General features: G+C 37.7%; 8 protein-coding genes, 1 long non-coding RNA gene and 1 pseudogene across 10 annotated transcripts; 9 read left to right on the plus strand and 1 right to left on the minus strand.

Moving 5' to 3' along the window:
- Nucleotides 1-308: 308 nt before the first annotated feature.
- On the plus strand, nucleotides 309-1,939 carry LOC135796384 (uncharacterized). Its single transcript, XR_010549328.1, has 3 exons — nucleotides 309-448; nucleotides 543-674; nucleotides 739-1,939. It is a non-coding gene; the product is annotated as an uncharacterized lncRNA (long non-coding RNA).
- Nucleotides 1,940-3,867: 1,928 nt separating this feature from the next.
- LOC135796215 (uncharacterized) lies at nucleotides 3,868-7,399 on the plus strand. Its single transcript, XM_065308144.1, has 2 exons — nucleotides 3,868-4,682; nucleotides 7,080-7,399. The coding sequence occupies exons 1-2, from the start codon at nucleotides 4,102-4,104 to the stop codon at nucleotides 7,315-7,317; spliced, it is 819 nt and encodes a 272-aa protein (XP_065164216.1). The 5' UTR covers nucleotides 3,868-4,101; the 3' UTR covers nucleotides 7,318-7,399.
- A 22-nt stretch (nucleotides 7,400-7,421) lies between these two features.
- LOC135796214 (uncharacterized) lies at nucleotides 7,422-8,843 on the plus strand. Its single transcript, XM_065308143.1, has 4 exons — nucleotides 7,422-7,544; nucleotides 7,602-7,800; nucleotides 7,911-8,060; nucleotides 8,150-8,843. The coding sequence occupies exons 1-4, from the start codon at nucleotides 7,461-7,463 to the stop codon at nucleotides 8,788-8,790; spliced, it is 1,074 nt and encodes a 357-aa protein (XP_065164215.1). The 5' UTR covers nucleotides 7,422-7,460; the 3' UTR covers nucleotides 8,791-8,843.
- A 116-nt stretch (nucleotides 8,844-8,959) lies between these two features.
- Rpn3 (regulatory particle non-ATPase 3) lies at nucleotides 8,960-10,669 on the plus strand. Its single transcript, XM_065308872.1, is given in 2 exon segments — nucleotides 8,960-9,685; nucleotides 9,688-10,669. Coding segments are annotated over 2 exon segments (1,518 nt in total). The 5' UTR covers nucleotides 8,960-9,081; the 3' UTR covers nucleotides 10,602-10,669.
- A 122-nt stretch (nucleotides 10,670-10,791) lies between these two features.
- On the plus strand, nucleotides 10,792-15,601 carry LOC135796742 (proline-rich protein 36). 2 transcript variants are annotated; one of them, XM_065308871.1, is made up of 6 exons: nucleotides 10,792-11,027; nucleotides 11,124-11,728; nucleotides 11,905-12,528; nucleotides 12,591-12,743; nucleotides 12,798-13,022; nucleotides 13,082-15,601. In XM_065308871.1, the coding sequence occupies exons 3-6, from the start codon at nucleotides 11,938-11,940 to the stop codon at nucleotides 13,781-13,783; spliced, it is 1,671 nt and encodes a 556-aa protein (XP_065164943.1). In that variant the 5' UTR covers nucleotides 10,792-11,027; nucleotides 11,124-11,728; nucleotides 11,905-11,937; the 3' UTR covers nucleotides 13,784-15,601. The 2 variants fall into 2 exon arrangements, with proteins under 2 accessions (XP_065164943.1, XP_065164942.1); XM_065308870.1 differs by having other exon boundaries at nucleotides 10,792-11,728.
- A 60-nt stretch (nucleotides 15,602-15,661) lies between these two features.
- Nucleotides 15,662-17,636, minus strand: LOC135796741 (uncharacterized). The gene is made up of 3 exons (XM_065308869.1): nucleotides 17,500-17,636; nucleotides 17,051-17,444; nucleotides 15,662-16,988 (listed from the first exon to the last, which is right to left on the minus strand). Exons 1-3 carry the CDS (start codon nucleotides 17,623-17,625, stop codon nucleotides 15,709-15,711), a joined length of 1,800 nt encoding a protein of 599 aa, XP_065164941.1. The 5' UTR covers nucleotides 17,626-17,636; the 3' UTR covers nucleotides 15,662-15,708.
- Nucleotides 17,637-17,744: 108 nt separating this feature from the next.
- On the plus strand, nucleotides 17,745-18,537 carry MED11 (mediator complex subunit 11). The gene is made up of 3 exons (XM_065308876.1): nucleotides 17,745-17,886; nucleotides 17,945-18,211; nucleotides 18,276-18,537. The coding sequence occupies exons 1-3, from the start codon at nucleotides 17,802-17,804 to the stop codon at nucleotides 18,350-18,352; spliced, it is 429 nt and encodes a 142-aa protein (XP_065164948.1). The 5' UTR covers nucleotides 17,745-17,801; the 3' UTR covers nucleotides 18,353-18,537.
- LOC135795417 (RNA guanine-N7 methyltransferase activating subunit) lies at nucleotides 18,518-18,898 on the plus strand. The gene has a single exon (XM_065307098.1). It carries the CDS (start codon nucleotides 18,518-18,520, stop codon nucleotides 18,896-18,898), a length of 381 nt encoding a protein of 126 aa, XP_065163170.1.
- A 174-nt stretch (nucleotides 18,899-19,072) lies between these two features.
- Nucleotides 19,073-20,204, plus strand: LOC135796744 (transmembrane protein 256 homolog). Its single transcript, XM_065308873.1, is given in 2 exon segments — nucleotides 19,073-19,415; nucleotides 19,505-20,204. Coding segments are annotated over 2 exon segments (576 nt in total). The 5' UTR covers nucleotides 19,073-19,325; the 3' UTR covers nucleotides 19,991-20,204.
- A 3,841-nt stretch (nucleotides 20,205-24,045) lies between these two features.
- LOC135795377 (actin, acrosomal process isoform-like) lies at nucleotides 24,046-25,775 on the plus strand (annotated as a pseudogene).
- The last annotated feature ends 205 nt before the right edge of the window (nucleotides 25,776-25,980 follow it).

Here is a 25,980-nt window from a genome sequence, read left to right on the forward strand (position 1 = left end):
GCTCGCTGTCGACTCACTAGATACTAGCCGGTGTTGGATCGGATGCTGCTCGGAGCTGATGCATCCTCTCTTCGCTAGTCCCACTCTTTGAGTGCACGCCGTCGGAATATAAACGGGGAGCGCAGTGTGTCGAAGCGGTATTGTTGGCTCGACTTTCGTTGGACGCTGGCAGCGTGTGCGGTGAGCTCGCGCTCGCCCTAGGCAATGGGGAATGCGTCTACGAGCGGCGTATGAGCTGATAGAAGCACTTTCGAGCGTGCTACGATGCGCGACGTGCGAGGAGTACGAGCGGTGCACACGTTACGGGGCCGGTAGACGTCGATGGGAGCGATTACACGCAGAGGGCGCTGCGGTGGGAACCGACGGGAATAGGCGCGCGCTGCCCCCAAAGATCGGGAGGCGGCGGAAATAACCGACCGTAAGGTAGACTACTCAAAAAACACGAAATGTAATTATATACTAGACATTTAACACGTAAAAATCTTTAAAAACTTTAAAATTTAAAAGAAAACTAAAAATGTTTTAATTAATTATTTCTGAAGGATTTAGTGTATGTTAATCGTACAACCACAAGCAGAAAGCACAAACATGCTGTAAAGACACTCGAATTTAAATTCGGCACGTTTCCTTCTTAATCTCTACAGTAATTAATCCGAAATGGTATAATTCTCATGGTAAAGCAATTAAATTTTCACATTCTCTTTGAAATATGAATTATTATATGTGTATCCTTTTCAGATATCGTTATCATGCCATAATAAACCGCAGTGTGTATAATTAATACCTCTAAAAGGCTTGGCGGAAATTAGTGTTTGACCGCAAGTTCTACCTTTGCAAGATAGTGCAAATTGAAGTCTTAACTTCACCAACAGTATTTGCACGATAGCATTATTTGAGAGTAATCGTTGACGAGATTTCTATTACTGTTAAAGGTCAAACACGATTACAATGCACATGAATTCGAATAAATTCGAATGAATTGGATATTGGAATGAATGAATAATATGAATGCGCAGTGCTTGAAAAGGCAGTGGAGAATTACATCGAATTGGCACAAACCAGCGGGAGATTGGCGCATTATAATTGCCTACCTAATTAATGCACAATTGGTTGCCTACAATACACTCCATTCAAACTAGCTCGTTCATTTTTTAACCTCACATGAAAAGAAAATAATCAATACAAAACAATAAAACCTGCACACAATACGCAAAAATGTATTGGTAAAAAAGATTTTATTTCAAAAAAACTATTTTCGTTGTGTTTTCGGTTTGAAACTCTAGTTACATGTCATTTTTTTTCGCTTGTGACATATGCACGTAAAGTTCACCCTCTGTTCATCATGTTCAGTCGAAAAATGTTTTGTTATCGGATTATATGCGTGTGGGGTGTGTTTTGGGCGTTTGTGTCGCGCTTTTCGCTCGTCCTCTTCTACATTCCGAACAGTCTGGCAACCCGAATCGAATAAATATATAAAATAACGAAATCAATCGCATTCGAACGCGTTCGCCGTCGTACGAGCTTCATACGCATTGTCGTAAACATCGTATTGTTTTATGTGCGATGCGTTCGCCATATTCACAATTCAAAGAAGAGTATTTCCACTTCTACTGAACATTGACAAAAATAACACTAAAATCACATATTCCATTCTAGTATTGCATTTTTAATCGGATTTGCTTGTGCACTTTGGAAAAATAAACAAAAATGCATTAAAAATGTATATTTTTATTGTGGTTTTAAGTGGTATCGCAATTGGCGTTCATTTTTGTATATACAGTATATCACAGAGATGATTTGTTTCGCTGTCTGTTATCCACGAGTTTGGCGGTGATGATTTGTTTTTCGCTCGATTTATCAGCGATAACAAACGACAGCTATCGTTGCAAGCAATAAATATGAATTTGGCGAACATCTGACCAATTTTACGCGAGTTTAACACACCAGACAATGTGTTTAACCATTAAACTATTCATCTTGTTATCTATAAGTACAATACACAATTATATAAACATGTAAAGTTTGACAGTTGACAGAATTGCAAATGTACACAATTGAGGTTATGTTGGTTGTATGACAAATGTGTCTGGTATGATAAACGGGTTGTGGGTTGTGTTTTCGTGTTTTTGTGATGATAGGTCAGTGCGAATAAATCTTGACCATCCATCAGGTTTTATAACATTGTGTTCTGTGTGTTGCCTAACATCTAAAACCGCATCAACACAATTTGTAGCAAAAGAAGTAAATGTAAGTTAAATGTATGATATACACTTATTTAAAACATCCGATGTGGACCAAAGCCACTCAAGTTGTTCATGCATGTGTTATGTGTCCATGTGAGTTGAATTTAAATTCCACACGCGACGATATATCATTCTGCACGCGAGTATGTGTAGTAGCATTGCATACATAACCTAAAAGTACATCTTTTTCGTTTTCTAGACTTTTCTATCTCATTTATATTTGTGCATCGTATGCGAATACGATATAAATAACATAAAACAAAACGGAAGCTTTGCATGCAGTGACATCATCGAATTTTCCCGATCCACCCTTTTTAGTGCGAATGTAATAAGGAATATATGGGTTGATGGGACACTCGAACGCATTGAATATTCATGCATTCATTCGACCTATCCCTATAGCACCAATATGAAGCTATGATGGTTCAATATGGATAATGTGCACATAAGGGTGTAAACGCCACGCACCCCACGAGGGCCACACCGGCTTGAAATACACAGGAATCGCAGTCGTAGTCGTAGTCACACGGGTGACCTTTGGCATCAATCAATAAAGGGTTTGGCTGGTTGGCTGGCGTTCGAGTTGACTCGCATTATTTATGTTTAACGTGTCTGGAAATGCGAAAAGCACTCACATCAACACATTGGCAATTTGTGTTTTTACCCCAGACATATTTGACTAGTATTAGCTTTTGCTACGGCTTCGTTTTAATTGTTTTTTTGTTGTTAAAATGTAATTAATTTTTACTTTTTTGAATGAGAATCGTTATTTTATTTTAAAAAAAGAGAAATGCTAATAATGCACTTTAGCGCCATCTGGGAATTAATTATTTAACTATAATTATGATTGAATCTTTATTTAAATTTTCATTCCTTATTTAACACCCTTTCAAACATAATTTTTGGTATTTTAATAGTTATTCGCCTATTCTGAGGGAAGACAAACCCAAAAAATCATAGATTATTAAATTCTGTCCAGCCGTTCTTGAGTTATAAATGATGTAACTAACACAACTCCTTTTTGTTCGATATTTTTTGTTTGTTTTTGTTTCACGGCTAAATTACTTCATCAATTTTGATGAATTTTGGTATAGAGATAGGTGAGGTTATGGAAAAGGATATAGAATACTTTTTTGTAGCAAAAATTAACTTTGAAAGGATAAAATTAAAGATCAAAGGTAATATTCAAGATCCGCTCAATTAAAAAAACACAAAACAAATGCTTATTTTGCAAAAAAATGCAAATATTTTTCAAATTCGAAACAAAAAATTTCTCTTTCAGTTAAATTAATTTATATTTAAATATATTAAATAAATTACACTTTCACTCCCTTTGTCACAATGTACCATATTAACATAATTGAATAATAGCGTTCTTCATCCCCAATTAGACAACCCTTTACATCCAACTCACCTTTGCAAAGGTAAGTGCATAAATCAACAAACAAAACAAGCTTTTTTAAATCCAATTCAACGCGGACACGATTTATCGCTACAGCGGTCACATGTACGTAAATATAGGGTACTACCCCCCTAGCCAACCCTCGCAGCATGCATTCCGATGGCGCAACAGCGGAAATATTCTAATATCGAACAATAAAACTGGTTCGTTCGGTGCCTGTCTATAAATTTCGCCTAGCAACGTAAACAAAACGGAGAGTCAGGCACGGGTGGAACGGCCTCGTGTCGAAATCAAATTCCATAACGTCAGACGTGCTCACCCTTCACCCTTCACGTAATATACCATCACCTTTCACCACAACACAATCGAAATAATAAAAAATTAAATTTTTGCGTAAAACTTTAAAATTTAAAATTTCTGTGTGAATTTAAGTGCAAATCTTGGAAAAAACTCAAAATGTCTGAAGATTTATTACTTCAAGAAGCTTCCGGAAGGAGAGTAGGACAATCCATGTTGGAAACAGCAATAAAAACAGGAGAACAAAGCCGAATGACGCTGGCAATGACGGTGGCATCGCAGAAATCGGTCAAGTCTTTCAAATCGTTGAAATCGATGAATGCACTACAAGCAATAAAGTCACTGAATGCAATCCAATCAATAAAATCGCTGAATAAAATTAAATCAACCTCAAGAGCTTCAGCGAAATCCTTGCGATCGGACTTTGAAATAAGATCATTGCGGTCGATACCCGATTCGAAGGTATCACTGAAGTCTGACCGTTCGTCGAAGTCATTCAAATCAATGCATTCGTTAAAATCGAAGAAATCGGGAGATTCAACACTGGTGATTCTGGAAGAGCCAATCAGATCTTCAACATCGGAAGAGTCGGCTAATAAGAACAGTTTTGTAGTGCCCATGATCACTTCGTTCATGCCGGAACGGATTCAGCTACGCAAAAGAAAATCGAAAACCATTCCGGTTTATACCAAGTCAGATTCGAGTGTATATCCAAGTTATTCCAACCTGATATTACCTTAGTAAGTATATTTTCTTGTTATAACTAAGGTTATGACATAACCTTTAAAAGTTGAGGTTAAAACATAACCTCAAAATGTATTTACGAGTATACTAAGATTTGCACGCGACTTTGTTTATGTAGCTTTTACTAAAAATGTAATTAAGTTTTATTTTATTATTTTTGGACTTAGAATTTGTCGATTCCATCAAAAAATACGCAAATTTATTTTAAAGAAATGAGAAATGCTGAAAATCTACTTTAAAACTGTCTCAAACAAAAATATACTTGAATTATCTGAATTTCAATGGTTTTAAAAGCACAGTTTGATAACTAAATTAAATTTTGTTAATAAAAATAGATTTTTGATATTTATTGAGAAAAAGAACCGAAATTAACCCACCCAGCCAGTTAATATAATAAAAATATATCAATAAATAGTTTTAGCATCATAAATTCCACTACATTACATGTTACTTGTTTTTTTTATATCCGAGTCGCGTTTTGATTGTTATCGATTAGAATGTGTGCGTTTTACGCACCCGCCCTCAAAGACTGCGTTATCGCCAGGTCACGCGAACGATTTTTTTTTACGTTTTTGTTCGCCGATGGTATTTTTTCGGAATAGACGCTTGTAGTTTTTTGCCAGCGTACGCTTCGCTAAACGAAACGGCGTGACGCTAATTAAGCCGATTTTTAACTGTCATAAACGTCATGCATGCGAGGACCGCGTTCGTGCCGTCGCGACAAAAAGCTCGGCGCGCTCGTGATGTATGTGCTGTTCATCGATCGATTCGCGAAGAACGAAACCTGTGCGAGAATCAAAGCCATAGTTGGTGAAAATCACGAAAAGTCGGAAAAGTCGCACGGTATTTTACTTCACTAAAAAAAAAATCATGTGTGCAGTTCACACGCAGTAGAAGTGAAACCGTTAGAATAGTGCATTGCATTTTACCCAACGATATTTAATTATTTTATATTTTAATCTAATAAAGAATTTTCCAATTTTTCATAATCTGCAATTCTTTGGATTCTAGCGCTTTTAATTTAGAAGATATTCACTATCAAAAAACGTCGAAAAAAAATATCAAGCACTCCAATTTGCAATTTTTTCGTATAAATTAAAATTTCATTTTTTAGATTTCCAATTTAACTATCCTATCTAATAGAGAATTTTCCGTAGATTAAGACGCTGCGTTCAGATCCTAATTATCTCCTTTAGTTTACGAGATATTCGTGATTGAATAAAATGGGCAAACATTGAAAAATTTCACTTTTTAGCACTTTTAGTCGCGTTTTTTGACCTTTTACTGGAAGAAATATATTTATTTTATATTTTTATCTGATAGAGAATTTTCTAGTCTTTCATAATCAGCAATTTGTTGGTTGCTATCGCTTTTAGTGGAAGAGATATTAATTATCGAAAATTGTCGATAAAAATTATCAAGCACCCCGCCTTGGCAATTTTTTCTTAAAAATTAAAATTTCATCTGTCTGATTTCCGTTTTAACTCTCCTATCCTATCTTATAGAGAATAGTCCGTAGATTAAGACGCTGCGATCAGATCCAAATTATCTCTTTTAGTTCACGAGATACTCGCGATTGAATAAAATTGTTAAAAATTGAAAAATGTCACTGTTTAGCACTTTTAGTCGCGTTTTTCGACCTTTTACTGTAGGAAATATAATTATTTTATGTTTTTATCTGATAGAGAATTTTCCAATCTTTCATAATCAGCAATTCGTTGGTTGCTATCTCTTTTAGTTTAAGAGATATTAATTATCGAAAATCTTCGATAAAAATTATCAAGCACCCCCCTTGGCAATTTTTTCTTAAGAAATAAAATTTCATCTCTCAAATTTCCGTTTTAACTATTCTATCTTATAGCGAATAGTCCGTAGATTAAGACGCTGCGATACGATCCTAATTATCTCTTTTAGTTTACGAGATATTCGCAATTGTAAAATTGTATTTTGTTTGATATTCAACATTTCTATAGCTTTAGTGATATTTTTATATAAAATTTCAGTTAATAATATTAATTAATTATTAAAATACACGATTTATAGGTTATATTAGTGACAATATATTGATAATCATAGAGAATCTCTTGGAATCTTGCAGCAAACTTTCCGGCTACATAAAATGTTTGAAATAGTTTCGGAAATAGTTATCCTTCCATCGCGGAGCTAATTTCCCTGGAACTTAGTTAAAACTAACCTAACCTAACTTTAAAATTCATCATAACCTCATTTGTCACAAGTTAATACTCAAAATGAGTAAAACTCGTGTGATTTCTTGAAATACAAGTTATAACTGCAGTGATTTCGTTTTAATTGCCAACTTAATCTTATCGCCTGCACTAGACGCCGTTGCAAATGTTAATCTTATCAGATATTATGTTAATCCATGCTTGCAGTCGAGTGGTGTGCCGTCAACGCTATCAGAACGCCATCAACCAGCATCACGCGCAATTCATCAGCGAGATATGTCTCCACGAACGGCTGCAACCGTATGCATTAGGAGGAGTGAGATTACGACGCGAATTTTGTGATCCTATACTCATCAAAGTCGGCTCTAAAGATATCATTGGTCTTGACTTAGAAGAAGAACGACGATTGGAACATATTTTGAAAACTGATCCTAAAGAATTATAAATTTTAAAGAAAAAAAAATAAAATTTTTGTAAAATAATAGATTATGTAATAAACAAAAGAATAAATTAATAAACAAAGAAAATTTTGTTTATTTGTGTTTTTATCTGCCATTTTGACGTGTGAACAGTGTTAATATTGTCAACATGTTTGCAAACTCATTTCAGAGTGGATTTTTATCAATATTTTACAGTGTGGGTTCTTCCCCGCTTGGAATCTGGGATAAATCAGTAAATTACTCATCAATAAATCTAAAATTACAAAATTTAAATACATTTTTACTGCAGGTGAAAAATGGTCACATTCGGCGTATTGTCGATGAAGAAGTAAAGTCCCTGGTGCTGGAAATTGCCGGTACAAATGTCGCAACAACTTACATTACGTGCCCGATTAAACCACGCGCGTCTCTGGGCATCAAGCTGCCATTCCTCGTCATGGTCGTGAAGAACATGAAGAAGTATTTCACGTTCGAAATCCAAATCGTGGGTGAGTTTTGCGCGCAAACTAAAAACTAAACTGAGACCGATGAAGATGGAGTGTACGATGTCGTATGTGCGTTGTTGTTTTTGCTTTCATTTTGTTTCTCTCCGACGCAGACGACAAAGACATGCGACGCCGCTTTCGGGTCTCCAATTTCCAATCGACAACGAAGGTGCGACCTTTCTGCACGACAATGCCAATCGGATTGAGTTCCGGATGGAATCAGATTCAGTTCAATCTGGCGGACTTTACGCGTCGTGCTTATGGTATGTAAGCATTACATTCTTAACAAAAAAGTAATGAAATCTCGACAAGGCCAACATGTTGATTATTTTTCTTTGGTGTTGTTTTGTAGGGACTGTGTATATGGAGACTATTCGTGTACAGGTGCACGCGAATGTGCGAATTCGTAGAATTTATTTCTCTGATCGATTGTACGCGGAAGAAGAATTGCCGTCGGAGTATAAGTTGTTTATGCCTTTGCAGAAGTCCCAGGAGAAGAGTAAAGGTAAACCGAAAGACAGAGCTAGTAAGGATTCAAAGGATGCGAAGGATCAGAAGAAGTCGGTTACTGGTTCAGCTCAAATGATTCCAAAGGTTCTTGAAGAACCTTCCGGGGCACCTCCTACGCCAGCGGAACCTGCTGATGTTGAGGATGGTGTAGAAGAAAAGGAATTGAGGGCTTCTTCTGTTGCACCAGTTGTTGGTGACCTTCCCACTGTTGAAGAAATTGAAGGAGATGAGGTGGAAGCAGCAGCTGAGATGTTGTCTGCTACTGCTGTTCCGGTAGAGGGTGAGAATGCGGAAGGAGAGAAACCGGCTGAGGAGGTTGAAGGTGGTGAGTTACCAGAAGTAGCTGAAGAAGAAAATGTTGCTGAGCCAGGAGCTGAAGATGAAGCTCCAACAGCAGGTGATGTACCACCTCCAGCTGAAGAAGATGCTGAAGCTGCAGAGGAAGGAGAAATTGCACAGGCGGCTGAGGAAGGTGGCGAATAGATTTCACTATTTTTTATATATACTAAATGAATAAATATTTACCAAATGTGTAATATTAATTATAAAATGTAACATGTAGCGCCATCTAAAAGATTCGTTCAAAAAGTATGTGTTTAAAAATCACAGATGTCGCTTTAGGCTAGAAACTGTCTCGTTTTTGTCTGTCAGAAGTATTACTCGGCAGAATACTTTTGACAGCTACAAAGCTGCATTGAAAACACGGTTTTAAAGCAGTCCAACTAAGAAATATTAAATTATCGCGAAAAGTACACCGTCTACAAACATCTAAACATGGTTGTCGAAGTCGCCGACGTCGAAATGAAGAACGCGGATAGTCCGGCCGCTGCGGACACCACTGAACCGAAGAAAGACGTCGATGCACAGAGCACCATCGAAATCCGTGAACAGGCAAGGCAAATTGAGAAAGCTATCGCCAACAAGGAGAATCGTTTTATTCTGCGTGTCTTGCGAGGTCTGCCTGCTACTCGCCGAAAACTGAACGGTACTGTACTCAGAAATTTGATAACTCAAATCTATCCAGTCACTGAGAGGGATTTACTCTTGCAATTTGTTGAGGAGCCATCAACCTCATCTGAATCTACTGAACAAACCACCAGAGTACGTTCGGCTGTGAAAACGCCAGTCTCTGAAGTAGATGCCTACATTCATCTGCTTATTTTGGTCAGATTAATTGACACAAACAAGTTGGAAACTGCATGGAGATGCACAGACAACTTGATGACCAAAATCAGCACTCAGAACAGGAGGACTCTGGATCACATTGCTGCAAAATGCTATTTTTATCACTCAAGAGTTGCTGAACTCACTAATAAACTGGATTCAATCCGTTCGTTTTTGCACGCTCGCTTGAGAACCGCGACGCTTCGCAACGATTTCGAGGACAAGCGGTTCTAATCAACTGTTTGCTGAGAAACTACCTTCATTACTATCTCTATGACCAATCTGACAAACTGGTTAGCAAGTGTGTATTCCCAGAAACAGCTAGCAACAATGAATGGGCCAGATTCTTATACTATCTTGGCAGAATCAAGGCAGCAAGACTTGAATACAGCTTGGCACACAAACATTTAGTGCAAGCCATGCGCAAAGCACCGCAAAATGCAGCCGTGGGTTTCCGTCAGACAGTACAGAAATTCCTCATCGTTGTGGAACTCCTTCTGGGTGATATCCCCGAGAGGCAAATCTTTAGACAAGCATCAATGCGCAGATCACTTGCGCCTTACTTCCAACTTACTCAGGCGGTACGCATGGGAAATCTTCAACGTTTCGGCGAAGTTTTAGAAAACTTCAGCCCGCAATTCAGACAGGATCACACTTTTACTCTGATCCTGCGTTTGAGACACAACGTCATCAAAACCGCCATCCGCGCAATTGGCTTGTCTTATTCACGAATTTCACCGCAAGATATCGCTAAGAAATTAGGATTAGATTCGGCTGAAGATGCTGAATTTATCGTAGCGAAAGCTATTCGCGATGGTGTTATTGAAGCCACCTTAGATCCAGAGGGTGGATTCATGCGCAGCAAGGAAAGTACCGATATTTATTGCACAAAAGAACCGCAAGCGGCTTTCCATCAACGTATTTCATTCTGTTTGGATTTGCACAATCAAAGTGTGAAGGCAATGAGATACCCGCCGAAAGCATACGGTAAAGAGCTGGAATCTGCCGAAGAACGTCGCGAACGTGAACAGCAGGACCTCGAGCTTGCTAAGGAAATGGCGGAAGAGGACGACGATGGTTTCCCTAGTTTACTACCATGTTTTAAATTTAATCTTGATAAATATCGATGAATACACTAACCTTTTTCATGATTTCAATAATTTGTATCGGTATAATAATAAAAATCACTTATAATTAACTTTTAAAGAGAATGTACGCAGGATTTTGCCCGTTTTTACATCGGCTTTGAGTTTGGCGCTGATCATTTGACATCCGCGCATTCGGGTATCTTCGGTTCTGACAAATTCCAGAAAACAATTCGACAGTAATGAAAATAAATAGTTTGCGCAAATAGTACTCGCGGAAAAAGCTCTTGTAAATAAATTCTAACGATCGAAAGTGGTTTACAGGGGCGTGCGCCGCGTGTGCATTCCGATTTCGTGTGATTTTGATCTCGTGGCGACGTTCGGCTACTTACCGAAGGCGCGTGCAAGATTCACCGTCAACCCGCCAGTGCGCTGCGAGTGCGAGACCCGCGAGACCGAAGCCATCATATGGTATGTTCGATAGTGGATAGGCCAAACCTCCACGGACTTCCAGCGCTGAATTCACGCGTTGTGCTAACTAATTGTGTGTTTCCCCGGTGCGCGCAGCGCGTTCGACGCTCGTGATCTGCTTTCCTCAGCGAATAAACACCAGTCAGTGCCCATACTGTCCAGCATCCGCGCCAGGATCTACAGGACAAAGCCTCATCTGATTTACTAGGACCAAGAATGCCATAAGTCACACCAAACGACCTCATAGAACTGCAATCTGCAGAAGATTAATTTTTGAATTACGCCGCGTGTAATCACCGCAACAAAAAAAGCTTCTTGTGCTTTGTTTGCCTTAAATTCGCAGGATTCGTCTGCGTGCGTGGCCATAGGTCGCGGACGAGAGTGATTGCGATTTGATTTCGCATCGCTGGCGCTTTCAAAGCGTTGTGTTCAGCCGGAAGTTTCGCTGCTGACCTGCCCGCCTTTCCTTCGACGGCGGCGAGCCGCGGCGATTTATGTGCACGCTGACTGTTGACAAGCTCTCGCCGTGCGTCGTGTGTCGCCTGCTAACCATATTTCTGCGTCGCATCTTGTGAGCACCCTCCGTCTTTTTATTACTGGCGCACGTGGAGATGCTCTGAACCGGCCTACTGCGATTTATTCAATGTGCACCAGTCGCGTGCGAAACTAATTGCGTTCTGATGATCTTGAATGGTTTGCATGTAAGTATTAGGTTATGTCACATCAGTTGTTACACTTCCTTTTACTCGTATTCTTCATCAAAGTAATTTTTTCGAAATACAACGTAACTTGTCTTGTAAGTTATATTTATTATATTAAAATGTCTTATTAGACTATTGAAGTCTTATTGGAATGTAAATCAAACGTTTTTATGCAGAATTTGGAATAGCAACATCAATGGTTTCTGGAAATGCTGGCTAAAGAGGATGTTTTATTATGGTTTAAAGACTTAGAAAGTTATAAACGGATAGAAGTGATGTACGAGCTGTTAAACATGTGCATACCGTTCGAAATCCGCTTCCTCGGCACCTGCATCGAGGAGATCGGCAAGCACACCTATCAGGAGCTGCGCGGCCCCAGCATCATCGCCAACGACCCCGAGCGGCTGGCGAAAGATGCAGCGCTGCAGGCGGGGCTGGTCGACGAAGGTGCGCGACACCGCGCAGTCATCTACATGTCGGTGCTGTCGTCGCGCAATTGCCTGTGCGCGAACTGGTATTACAGGACGTTGTTGCGCCCGGCCGAGACGCAGGAGCACGTGGTGAATGTGTTGTCCGGCAAGGAACAGGACTTTAGTAATGTTATCAGTGAATTGTTGTTGTTCTACACGCTCGGCGTATATCATCCGGCGTTCACGTTCAATCAGAAGACACACTTTAAGGACGCGTTGGATGCGCTCAGCAGGCATTGCGCTGCGACAAACGGCCGGAATGCAGCTGTTGCAGCTGCGGCAGTGCCTCCTGAGCCTGTGGGACAAGTTCCAGTTGCACGAAACGTATCTGTATGTTTTTTACAATCAAAATTGTAAAAATTATTATTTTGTTGATTTTTTTAATATTTCAGAGTCATATTGAAGCTAACCAACCTTTGGTGGTGCCGGTAAAGACTCCGTCGGTGGTGATGCCTGTGGAAATCATCCCGGTGCAACCGCATGCAATTCCACAGAGTGTACCGGCAAAGGTACCCAATTTTTTGTTTCCAAGTGGACCTCCAGAGGTTAGTTTTGATTGTTTTGGCGTTTTTCTGATTTATTTATGGTTGTTTTAATAGGCTCGCCCGTTTCCTGCTCAAACAAATAAACATACTCCAAGTGCGCCGCCCAGGCGGGATTGGTCACCGCCTCCAAGCCCTCTGCTGACGCCAATGGCTCCTCTTCTCGACGCGGTCGCCGCACAGGCTCCTTCGCATTTAGACTTAAATTTGGTCCCGGCCGGACCACCACCCATATCATTCGTCCCACCCGTAGAAGTCATACCAAAAAATATTGAAGAAGAGGTGCGGTTATTTAAACTTTTTAGGTTTTAAAATAATATTGATGATAAATATTGGTTTAGAATCATTTCATATCAGAAGAAAAACGTGAACTTCCCTGGCCGCCTAACGAACAGATAGCCAAACAAAATGGCATCCGTTTCATCAAGAATTTCTACCCCTCTACCCACGAGCAACTCGCTAATCTCAAGATTGACCCCGACAAGCCGCCCATGATGCTCGGTTCCAATTCGAACTCTTCCTGCAGTAGTCGAAACCAATCGCCTACGGAAACACCTTCTGTCACTCCGGCCGTTACGCCACACGGCCCCGGCCGAGGTGCCCCGCCGCCGCCTCAACAACAACCACAGCCACCTCAGCCGCAGCCACCGGACGCCAAACCGCGAGTTAATGGTTTACCGCTTCAACCGCTGCGGCTTATCGCGCCGGCGGCTGCCTGCGATCCGCCGCCGTACAGTACAGTGACTACTTTTACGAACTACCAGCCCACTCATCCACCCACCAGGTACTACGCCTACCGGCAACCGTTCCCTACGTTTCCAACCCTGCCGCACACGAACGAGCTATTCTATAACTATCCAACCTCCGTGTATTATTCCAGCCCTGTCCCACCTCCGCCCCGCAATCCCACTTGCTGCAACTGTGGCGGGATGGGCCACACGAGCGTCGATTGCACGTCGCAGAGCGTCGAGGACATCACGCTGACGCCGTACACGCTCGATTTTGAATCGCCGACGGTGCCGGACAATCCGCCGGAGAAATGATACTTATAGGAGATATTAGGTGATTGTAAATGAATTTATATCAATTAATTGACTTCTCCGCGGCGGCGGCGGCGTGTGTTGAGCAGCAGTTCCCCGAGGGTGCGAACGGCCGAATGCGTACCAAAAAAAAAATGTTGTAAGTTGTGTTATCCGGTTGAGCGAATTCACTCAAAGTGAACTAAATCATTCAATTTTGTTTGTTGGTTGTTTTGCGTCGTAATTTTTAGTCTGCGAAAATGGTTTGGAAGCGCGCTGTCTTTTACAATATCGAAAATAATTCCATGAAATGTGCTCACTCAAAATGCACGGATCAATTTACTCAGGTCATTTTCCTAGCCGCGTGATTTATTGAGCGTAAATAATTCATAGTTGATGACTTGGGTAATTATCTCTTGCATATTCAAATGCTCATACGATTAATTATTCCACATCAAGTTTTTTTTCTCTTTCTTTTGACGTTTTTACATGTTAGCAAATCAGGAATTCAAACAAAACGCGCAAACATACGAAAGCAATGTATTTAAATAATTCTTATCAACTAATGTGCATTATACGAAGTTATAAAAAGCCAACACGACGTTTTGTGTGTGTATGTCTAAGTAGCGTCTTCTATAACCGAGGTGTAAAGCAACATATATTCCAAACCAAAAACTAAAACTAATCTATGATAAAATGTAAACAGACAAACGGGACTCTCTTTTGTCGCGAAGAACTTGCGATGCTAATGATAATGTACATACTCGATACTAAACTCTGTCTGTCTGTTTGCTTTCTCCGCTTAGTCACGAACTCAATACTCGATGTAGATACATAACATTGAGCTGCTAACTTTAATACATACAAGAGCAACACGAGCCGGAAGCGAAATGTAAATTGTCAGAACGGTCCAGCGCGTCCAGTGTATTTTTGTGTACTTGTAAAAAAAGTCTAGTTATTGATTGTGTTATTTACATGCATAGACCAGTGTGATGCAGCAGCCGCGGCGAAAGTAAAGCACGAAAACAATTGAGGCGCCAAAAATAGGTTTCTTACTTTGACTAATTTGACTCTAGTCAATATTTATAGTTGTTAATTATAAATTTATTCTTATTTTAAGCATGATTTCGATAAAAAAAACAATAAACTGGAAGGAAGCAGCATATTGTTTGCCATTATCAATAATTTTTTGCACTATTTAAATTATATTGGCAATCAGATAACAAATTAATGTTTTAAATTGTATTTTTAGCGACACTGTAATGAATTAATAGTATTTCAGCCATTTTTTTAAGTGAAAATGAAAATTGTATCCATTTGATGTACTTAGGAACGCTGTAGATGTTTTTTTACACACATTTTTAATTACCATTACCACCATTTACAGAATTTTAAGTAGTTTCTTATTTTATGATAATTTTTATAACCGATCAATCAGTTTTTTAGAGAATCGAAATAAAAGAAGAAAGGGAAAAAGTGCAAAAAATATGGAAAAGAAAATGGCGCCGATGAAGCTCTCGAAAATTTCAATGATTCACTCGTGTGTTTAAATCTGTAAATTCACAAGCAACTCTTTGTTAAACAAGCCACAAGAAAACACGCTCGGAGGGCAAAACTCTTTTTGTAAAGCGAATCGTCTGATTGCTACCGTAACATCGCATGCGGTGATTGTTTATCATTTGTATTTTGACAGATTGTGTACATAAACAAGGTGTAGTTATATTTCATAATAGTTTATAAATATTAATTAAATATTGATATATTTATAACAAATAATACTACAATCAGTATCTGACTGAAAGTTAAACTTAATAAATTTTGAGATTTTCTAACTAAATCAAACGATTTTTCGTAAATTTAGCAGAAAAACTGAGATTTTCATGCGCAGACAAAAATATTAAGTTTTATTAATGACAAAGTCTTTATTTCAGCAAAATGTATCATTTAACTTAATCAAATTCCATTGTAGGTTCTTCTGGCTCATATTCTCCAGCAATACTCTGTGCTAACCAATTACCAATCCTCTCATGTTGTGCTACTTGAGGATCAGTTTCATTCAAAGGTGGAACATGTACATTTTCCCAAATCATAGCCATATCATACTTTCCGAATGTTTTACCAGGCGACAGAAACTTATTCAATTTACTGTTGCGTTCTGCATACATTTTCAAACCATTCTTGTCTGTCTTTTTCTTAAGAATCGCAGTCCTAATCGTCGAATGTTCCTTAAAATGTGTCACGTGTAACTTTTTAGGTGGCGCAGGCACTTCGCCAATGTAATCTCTCAAATTTAACCCTGCATCTTTATCTGTTTGCTCATCACCGCCTATATTATGTTTAAAAACATCTCCGATTGAATTTGTTGTGTAAATAACCGAATCATTCGTTGCTAATCCTGCAGTTGACAATTTAAACCGTGCCTCTAGATTTTCATTGATTATAAATTCGTCTTCGAACTTTAATTTGTTGAAAGTGGTTGAAATATCGCGGATTTTGAATGGTAAATGATTGTAACTAGCAACATGCACACAAATTGTTTCATTAAAACTAGAAACCAACACGTATTCTTCTCTGTTGTTACTTCCAGGCATTGTTTTGATAATAATTGGTGAATTATCCATTAAATGCGTCCATTTTTTCACCACTTTCATTTCGCGTAAATCACATTTATAGACATTGTGTTTAGATGCTATATAAATGTAATTTTCATTCAAGGAACTGACACAAATCGCGCATAATTCATTACATGTGAAACATCCCTGTTTGAATGCTATTTTCTTCTCGTTTTCTTTACTAGAACTTCGAAAATCTAACAGGGTGAGATCAGCGCGACTCATGAATAGTAAACAATTAGAAACTGTTGCTATTTGTGCTAAATCACCGGATTGATTTGATTCGTCTTTGAATCTACGTTTGTAGCTCACTTTCTCCGCTTCAAGATCATGAATGTCGACTTCATAACATACATTAGCGCTAATCAATCTGTTTTGGTCAAAAAGTGTAACATCAATATATGGAGATGTTTTCGTTTTAACTTGGTAGAGTATTTTTGTGGAAATTTCGGAAGATCTAGAGGATTTCATGTTTAAGTAAACAAGTGCAATCCTTTTCTTATTCCTTACTGTTAGGAATGTATGATTGCTAACGTTGTATCCGCGAATGTTATAAATTGGAGCTTCTAGGTCAAAATCAAGTGATTGTTGAGTCGATTGAGTTGGATTCATAGAAACTGTAAGAAATATGTTGATTTAATTTGTTTTTGTATGATTTTTGATGTGAATTAACACTTACCAATATTATTTCCCTGTGCATAGATCAATAATGATTTGTTTTGTATTTCTACAGCCTCTAAACAGCCTCCTGTATAAAACCAGTCATAATGTCCATCAAAATATGGATTTTTGTCACCATGAATAGCCAAATCAGCTATATAATGTGGCAAATTTACAATATCCTTATTTTGTTTCCTGATATTTGTCCAATTACAGTGTTTCTTATCCTTTTTATAGAAGTGTCTGTAAGTTTCAAGTTTTCTTTTGTATTCAGTTTTCTCTCTGACTAGTTCTAAACATGGATCAATTTTATTTTCCCAGGAAAATGGATAGGAAATTGGGTATGGTAAACTAATATGTAGATCTGTTTTCTTAAGAGATAAGTCTGCTTGATTGTGATCTTCATCTGTTAACTAAATAAAAAAATTATTATTTGATGTTAACATTTAAAAATATTGATGCACATACCTTTTCTTTGAGTGAACTTGAAAATACTGAGATATAATTGTTGTGTTTCAAAGTTGTGGTATAAAGTTGCACATTTTGAGCATGAATTATATTTAATGTCTTGTGTTGTGAATCTAAATGTTCCATTTTATGTTGTTCTCTTTAAACACTAACTTTTTAAACTGAAAAACTGCTCACATGTTTCGTTTGATATTCACAGGTTATAGGAAACCATAACCTGAAGATTTGTTTTTGTTCCATTCGTATTGAGGTGAAATCACCGGGAAAGGAGTTTTACTCAAATTTAATTAATTAAAAAGAGCATGATGAGTGCTTCTCCATCATTAGAACGTATTCAAACATTAGATGCAATTGAAAAAGAGATTGTAACATGTCTACACAGTGCAGGTAATCATGAATACCATAAAAACATTATCAAATTATTATTTCTTCAACATTTTCATAGGACAAGTCTTTGTGGAATTAAGCAAGGAGAAATCCAGCATGAAACAAGCTGAAAATCACACTCAAACATTCCTGAAATCATTGAATGTGGTGGAAACAAAACTGACTGAACAAATCAATTACTTGACACAAGTTTCCACTGGGCAGCCACATGAAGGATCTGGATATGCCTCACAGAAGGTCCTGCAAATGGCATGGCATAGATTAGAACATGCCAGGTCAAGAGTTAATGAATTAGAAAGACTGAAAGTTAAGCATATTCAAGGAGGTTTGTCATCAAAATCAATCATGATTTTGCATAATTTTTATGTTTTTGTGTATTGTTTTTAAAGGTACAGGTGGTAATAATGGAAATGCTGGAGCATTAACCGGGCCTGGGGGTGCAGGAGGCTCATCTACATCGAATTAATTAAGAGTATTTATAAAAAACAAGTTTTTATTTGTGTCATAATCATTTACTTCTTGAATTGTAATGACATCCGCCAGATGTCGCTCTTGTATGTAAGTTAGAGGTTATTGCATCTGATGTTTATTGTTTATTCAACAAAATTTATACCCGTCAAGATTTATTAAAATGGTCGAATTAAAATCTGAGCAACAGGCATTTCTTGCTGAATGCGAGCAAGAGTTTGCAAACAGATACACGATGGAAGACGAAGAATTCAAAGCACTCTATGATTCAGAAATACCGCCTCCGCCAGTGATGAGCAACTGGTATCCCAGAAATAAACGAAATCAAGGAGGCAGAGGAGGCCGCTATCGCGATTTTCGTGACCGGCGACAAGACAACCGATATAACTACCGGCATGAGTATAACAGAAACTATGATAGGTCAGGCTATGAAGACAACTACAGGGGCAGAAATGATCATTTGTGGAATAATCAGGAGCAGGATGAGGTCAGGGATGGAGAAAACAGAGATTATTCAAGGAACAGACCTAGATATAATGATTAAGAGATACTTTTGCAACTATTATATGATTAGAATTAAACTTTTTTAATAATATTATATTTTGTGAATAAAAACTGACAATTTGACATTCACTGAAATGCAAACTCAAACAATTGGCATGTTTTATTGTTGTAATCGTTCAAAACTGTCAAAATTTAAAGTTTATTGTACTCTTCAATCTATAGAAGTTCATACAAAGCAGAAAATTTGTTTCCTCTTCTATAATTTGCATTTCTCATGTTTTTTTCTGTGCAAATGTCAACTGCACTACTAAAATTTCAGTAGATGGCAGGATTGCAACAGAATACAGACAAGAAAATCAATATTTCCTGTGAATCCCCTCCCATTTGTTTAGGTATTTACTTCGTTGTAGAACTGAAAATCAGCATCCAATTTTTGCACTCGGTGTAAAAATTCACATGCAGGCATAATGGGCGGCTATATGGAGACGATCAATTACGTTCTGTACGACAATCCCATCTCGCAAGGATGCATCGGCGCTACAAAACAAATCCTGAAGGTAAATTACGTATCTTGATTAGAAATTCATTTAGAGGTTACATGCGCCGAAGTGCATAGATTCTATAACGAAAGTTATTTATATTTCAGCCGATCGCCAACCTTGCGAATGGAAACAGTGCACCACAGATACAAATTATTAAAGAAACTGAACCACTGTGGATGATGGCGAAGGAACCTGGACCATTTGTGAGAATTGCCGGTCTTTCCGGGGCGCTTGCCGTCTCTTTGGCCGCTTATGGAGCGCACAAAAAGTATCCAAAGGATCAGATCAATGAGTTAAAAGCTGTTGCTGATTCCGCCAACAAAATGCATTTCTTTCATTCATTAGCCCTTCTTGCTGTGCCATTATGTCGAAATCCGCGCGCTGTAAGTCATATAAGCTTTGTTTTTAATACAAATTTATTAATAAATTGAATATTTTCTGTTTTAGACTGGGGACTCCTGATTACAGGCACAGTATTATTCAGTGGGCCATGTTATTACTATGCATTCACAGGCGAGAACAAATTTGGCAAGCTTGCACCAATTGGTGGCACCATTTTGATTCTAGGCTGGTTATCAATGGTATTTTAGGTTTGAGTACCCTTGATGTGATGATATTAGTTGTTTCTTATAATATAGGTGAATATGAATATTTGTGAAAATGCAATGGTGCATATTATGGATGGAATGTTTCTACCTTTTGTTGTTATAAGCTTAAGTTGTGTCTGAACCTCAGTATGGAGCAAGGAGCGTTTTATGTCCAAAGAAAATACTGAATAAAGATTGAAATTCTCATAAATGTAAAGCACTTGTACGCGAGTTTGATGTTTCGTATATTTTCATAATTAAACCATTAATTTTAATTCGTTATTTCGGTGTAATTTGTGGGCGCGCAAGGAGAAAAATGAGCCCGAGACGCGAAACGCAGTTTTTGTTTCGCGCACGTTGCGACGAAGTGGAGCGTTTAGTCGAACGGTGTCTGTGAATCAGCAATCGGGCTCCACTAACGTCACGAGGAGTAAAGAAGCACATGCTGGCACGATGCAGTACCTTGGATGTATACCAATGGTTGATTCCTAATTAGCGCAACTGTTTTTGACTTCATTCGGCAATTAATGCTAAATGCTTGTTAACACAATATTTGCTGTTTTGTCCGCGGGATTTGAATTTAAATCGTTTTATGATAAACATAGATGTATATTACAGTTAGGAACAAGTTGAGTTCATTAAAAGTGAAGAGAAAATCAAAAATTACACAAAATTGTCTAGAAATTTGGTTTCTGAAGTAGAACATACGTTGTTTCATGAAATTTTCTTAACAGACAGCAATATAAATTAAAAAAATGTAGATTTAATTTAAAATTTGGGGAAAAGAAAAAATTTACAACAGTAGAATGTGGGTAAAAAGCAGAAGTTGGAGGTTTTGGTTATTCGCTGCCCATAACTCGACCCGTGGACCCAAAAAGAGAAAAAAAAAGGTATTTGGAGACTTTTGACTGGACTACTGAACGACTTAGGCAAGACTGAGCGCGGTGCGCACTGCGCGGTGCCCTTTTATATCTGCGGGCGACCCGCAAAAAGTGGTGGGGGTACGCCGACAGAAATTAGATATTTCCTTGCGCGCGAAGGTGCCAAATGCAAATACTTGAGAAAACAGGTATTTAGGGTGGGGGACTTTAAGTCACATGACTCGTAATTTTGCCCACGGTCACTTTTACTATTGTAAACTAAATGGCAAATGGTCCTTAGTAAAATATATCATTAATTAAAGAAGCAATAATTTGCTCTGTGAACAAGTTAACAATAAAACCTAATGATATCAATTAATTTCCAGATAATATCTTGTTCAATTCCTATCTTAACGTCTTAATTTTCACTTTTTTTATTTCCAACTAAAGTAAACAAATAATGCTAATCTCTTCAATCAGCATTTTAATGGTGCTTAGTCCATACACTCGATTGAAATAATTTAAAATCAGAATCAGTGCAATTTCCAAAATTAGAAACCGCGAAAATTGTAACGCTCTTGAAGGAATAAAAACAAACGTGCGTGGCGATGTGTGCAGCAGACGCGCATCGCGACACACCGTCACGAGTGTATCATCGCGCGGTGAATAGCGACACTATTAAAATTAATCAACATATGCAACGATTAAGAATAAAATATAGAATGAAGTAGTAAAAACAACTCACGCTATGACAAGACCAAGCAGGCATGGCTAAACTAAACACTCAAAGTGTATAATATATGTATACATAGACGTATTTCAAATTGTTTCGAAAGTACTTAGTTTAAGAAGTAAAAATAAAACTTAAAAGCGTGCGCGCGACGAATGACAAGCGCGGCGCGTCGGAAAGTTTTCCACTTAGTTGAGCGCCACGAATGTGCGCCCACTGGCCGAAAAGCTGCAAGTGAAGCGCGCTTTTCGCACTTTGCACACATTGTGCATTGGCAGGTGCCATATCGACTGTGCAATTAGATTATTGGCTTGAGTAATTGCGGTTTGTTACTTTTATTAGGCGTGAAATCGGTATTATTTTATGTAATTATTCTAAAAGCCATTAAAATCAATTTAAATTCCTTAAAAAATTGATTTATTTTGAATGTACTCACAATCACATCTTGTTTAGTTGTTTTTTTGAGTTATCTAACTTTAGACGCCATTTTGTATCCAAAATAACATCAATTTTATCGTCTGTGAAGCTGTAAAATCATTTTACAGTCAATTTTGACTCAAAATTCAATAAAATCAACAAAATCAATTAAAAATTCATTAAAAAGTCTTTTTTTTTAAATTTGCATACAATCTCATCATTATATTGTGTTATCTAATTGTAGACGCCATTTTATATCCAAAATAACCTCAATTTTGACTTCTTTAAAGTTGCAATCCATTTTGCAGTCAATTTTCTTTCAAAATTGAATTTTAATTATCAAAATATCGTGGAAAAGTTCTTTTTGCATCTCTGACCTACTTTTTTCACGCTAAAAAGTGCGAAAGATCCACTTAAAAATAAAATCAATCATTATTTCACACTTGCTATAATATCCTCGGCGTTATACCTTCGCATTTCTGTTTGCGTACCCACAATAATTACTAGACTACGAAAATTAATCGTTTACGGCCTAACGCTACCGGATTCTTGCCTGCCACCGGCGAAGCCAATGGCAAGCAAAATATTCAATTGTAGATATATGAATATAGGTGGAGAATCTAACAATATGGTCAAGCACGCGGCCGCGCAAGAGTTGGTTGTACCTGCGATGGTTGTTACGTTCGCTCATTCGATAATTCACTAATTAACCTTAATTTTATAGTTGCTAATTAATTAGTTATCTGTTGGTTCCGAGTAACGCGGCAGTAGCAGCATTTTGCATTCGCCATTTGCATTTTCATTATGTATTTTATAATGTTTATAAAGCCTAGAATTAATTTATAACGCAGCATAATCGATTGATCAAATTTCATTCGCAGCGTGTTAAGTTAGTTATGAATTTTATTCATTTTTATAACTTGTGATGATTTGTTGTGTTAAAATTCAAAGTATATGTTAAACATGTCAAGTTTTTTCGTCTTCTTTTGTTTTCATGTTCTTTATGCTCAAGTGTTCATGTACTAATTAACTTTTGGAATATTTTTGGTGCATGCTCAGTGTAATGTTTATTAAATTTTAAGAGGTTTGTTACGGTTTTGTTACAAATTAGGAACAAACATGAAATTTATACAAAGTTTATTAAGAAATGTTGGATTTTCATTGATTAATTAAAGATTTTGACATAAAATTACTAATTTTAAGGCTAATTGTTTATAATCATTAAGATTTTATCAATAATTTACAATAAAACAGCAGAAAACATAAAGAAACATTGATTTTTCATTGGAAAATCATTAAATTGTCAATCAACATGTTTTATCAATAATATTCATGAAATACAAGTGCGCAAGGCACAAAAATTACTTCTATTTGTTAAATATTAAGTGCAACCGAGTAATTATTTATATTTTTTGCATTTTTCTATAATTTACTCCAAAAACAGCCAAAAACGCAAAAAACATTAATTTTTCATTAGTAAACCAATAAATTGTCAATCAACAGTATTTTACCAATAATAATGAAGAAATTCAAGGGTGCAAGACATCAAAATCACTTCTGACTGCTAATTGTTAAGTGCAACAAGTTAATTACAATATTTATTTGTATTTTGTCAATAATTTACTCTCAAAACAACAAAAAAACATTAATTTTGCATTAATTAATCAATAAATTGTCAACCAACAATATTTTATCAATAATACTGAAGAAAATACAAATTCCCAAAACTCATACAATAAAATTAAAGCAATAAATTAATTTATGATGATATTATTTATGACTAAAAATATTTTCACCAAAAATCTAAATAATTTTCCACTTTCTTAGTCACCACATTCAAATTTCGCCCAGAAAACCGTAAATAACTAAAGTCCACTAAGTCTTTCTAATTAATGCAAAAAATTGAATTTTGTTCCGGCCACTGATATGCCTCTATAAGGCAAAAAAGCGAAACATATCCTAGCCACCTCCAACCATTGGGCACCCGCCGGAGTTAATGCGGATATAAAAGCCGACCGGCCGCCGACGAAGAGCCAGTTTAGTGGTAGAAGCGTAACGCACCGCAAACACCAATTAATCCAATCGTGAGCTAATTAATCCGCACGTGCAACACACCGTTCGGTTCGTTAAAACAATCTATATACATCGAGTGTGCAATCCAACGCAACGCAGCACGCAGAATCACTCACAAGTTCACTCGGCAGTTTAATTCCTCAACTAACGGTAAGCAAAAAGCAAAAAGCAAAGAAGTAAAATCAATGGGTGAGACTAATGTATGTATCCCCTCGGATGGGTTAATATTGCGTTATTTCACGCATGGATAAATAAAATTTAAAATAAAATATAAAAACGAGAAAAAAAAAAGAAAAAATTGTGATTGAATTTTTTATTTATTGATTTAGAAAATGTGTGACGATGATCTGGCTGCGTTGGTTGTCGACAATGGCTCCGGCATGTGCAAAGCAGGCTTCGCTGGTGATGATGCACCACGTGCGGTGTTCCCCAGCATTGTGGGACGTCCTCGTTACCAGGTACCTTCAAAAACCAAAAAATCACAAAAACAAAATTTTTAACTAAAATAATAATTTTGGTAACCAGGGCATCATGGTCGGCATGGGCCAGAAAGATTCCTACGTGGGAGACGAAGCGCAAACAAAACGTGGTGTTCTCACCGTGAAATACCCCATTGAACATGGTATCGTGAGCAACTGGGACGACATGGAGAAGATTTGGCACCACACTTTCTACAATGAGCTACGTGTCGCCCCTGAGGAACATCCGGTGCTTCTAACTGAAGCTCCACTCAATCCTAAGGTCAATCGTGAAAAGATGACGCAGATTATGTTTGAAACTTTCGGTTCTCCTGCCATGTACGTCGCAATTCAAGCGGTGTTGTCTCTGTATGCCAGTGGTAGGACAACTGGTATCGTTATGGATTCAGGGGATGGTGTTTCACATACCGTACCCATTTATGAAGGTGTGTATTGATGTAGGTTTTTGTATAAATTAAAAGTTTAATCACCGTTCTGCTTGGTTTAGGCTACGCATTACCTCACGCGATTCTCCGTCTGGACCTCGCCGGGCGTGACCTTACTGATTACCTGATGAAGATCCTTACCGAGCGCGGCTACAGCTTCACCACCACTGCTGAGCGTGAAATCATTCGCGATCTCAAAGAGAAGATTTGTTTCGTTGCGTTGGATTACGAGCATGAGTTAGCGCAGTCGCAGACTACCAACTGCCACGAAAAGTCTTACGAGTTGCCTGATGGGCAGATTATTACGATTGGTAATGAGCGTTTCCGTTGTCCGGAAGCCATGTTCCAGCCGTCGTTGTTGGGAATGGAAACACCTGGTATCCATGAGACCACTTATAATTCTATTATGCGTTGTGATGTGGATATTAGGAAGGATCTGTATGCGAATACTGTGCTTTCGGGTGGTAGTACCATGTTCCCGGAATTGCTGATAGGATTCAAAAGGAAATGGCGTCCCTTGCACCATCGACCATGAAGATTAAGATTATAGCCCCGCCAGAGAGGAAATATTCTGTATGGATTGGTGGTTCTATCTTGGCCAGCTTGACTACCTTCCAGCAAATGTGGATCTCAAAGCAAGAGTACGAGGAGTCTGGACCCGTGATTGTTCATCGCAAGTGCTTCTGATTGCGTTGTTGTAGTCAGGCCATGAGAGGGCGCTCAGATGCATGTCATGTTTTATTTATCGTTTTATAATTTTGTACTTGATTATGCTTTACATTTAATAAAGTTTTTATGAATTTAGTTAAGTGAGTTTTTGAATCTTTTATTCAAAATGGTAGGCAACTCAATAGGCTTTAATTTATTAAACACAGATGGCGCTACCATGCAGAAACTAAGTGTTTTATCAAGAAATGTTTTATTATCCAAACAATTTATTAATCAAATCTAATTCAAGTTCCAATGCGAAGGAATAAAACTACAATTTACACTCAAATTATTATTTTTA

The sequence above is a fragment of the Atheta coriaria genome, unplaced genomic scaffold, assembly GCF_025399875.1.
Source record: "Atheta coriaria isolate IRGN ID8LTWV9N9 unplaced genomic scaffold, Caltech_Dcor_3.1 hic_scaffold_7_pilon, whole genome shotgun sequence".
NCBI classification, from domain to species: Eukaryota; Metazoa; Arthropoda; class Insecta; order Coleoptera; family Staphylinidae; genus Dalotia; species Dalotia coriaria.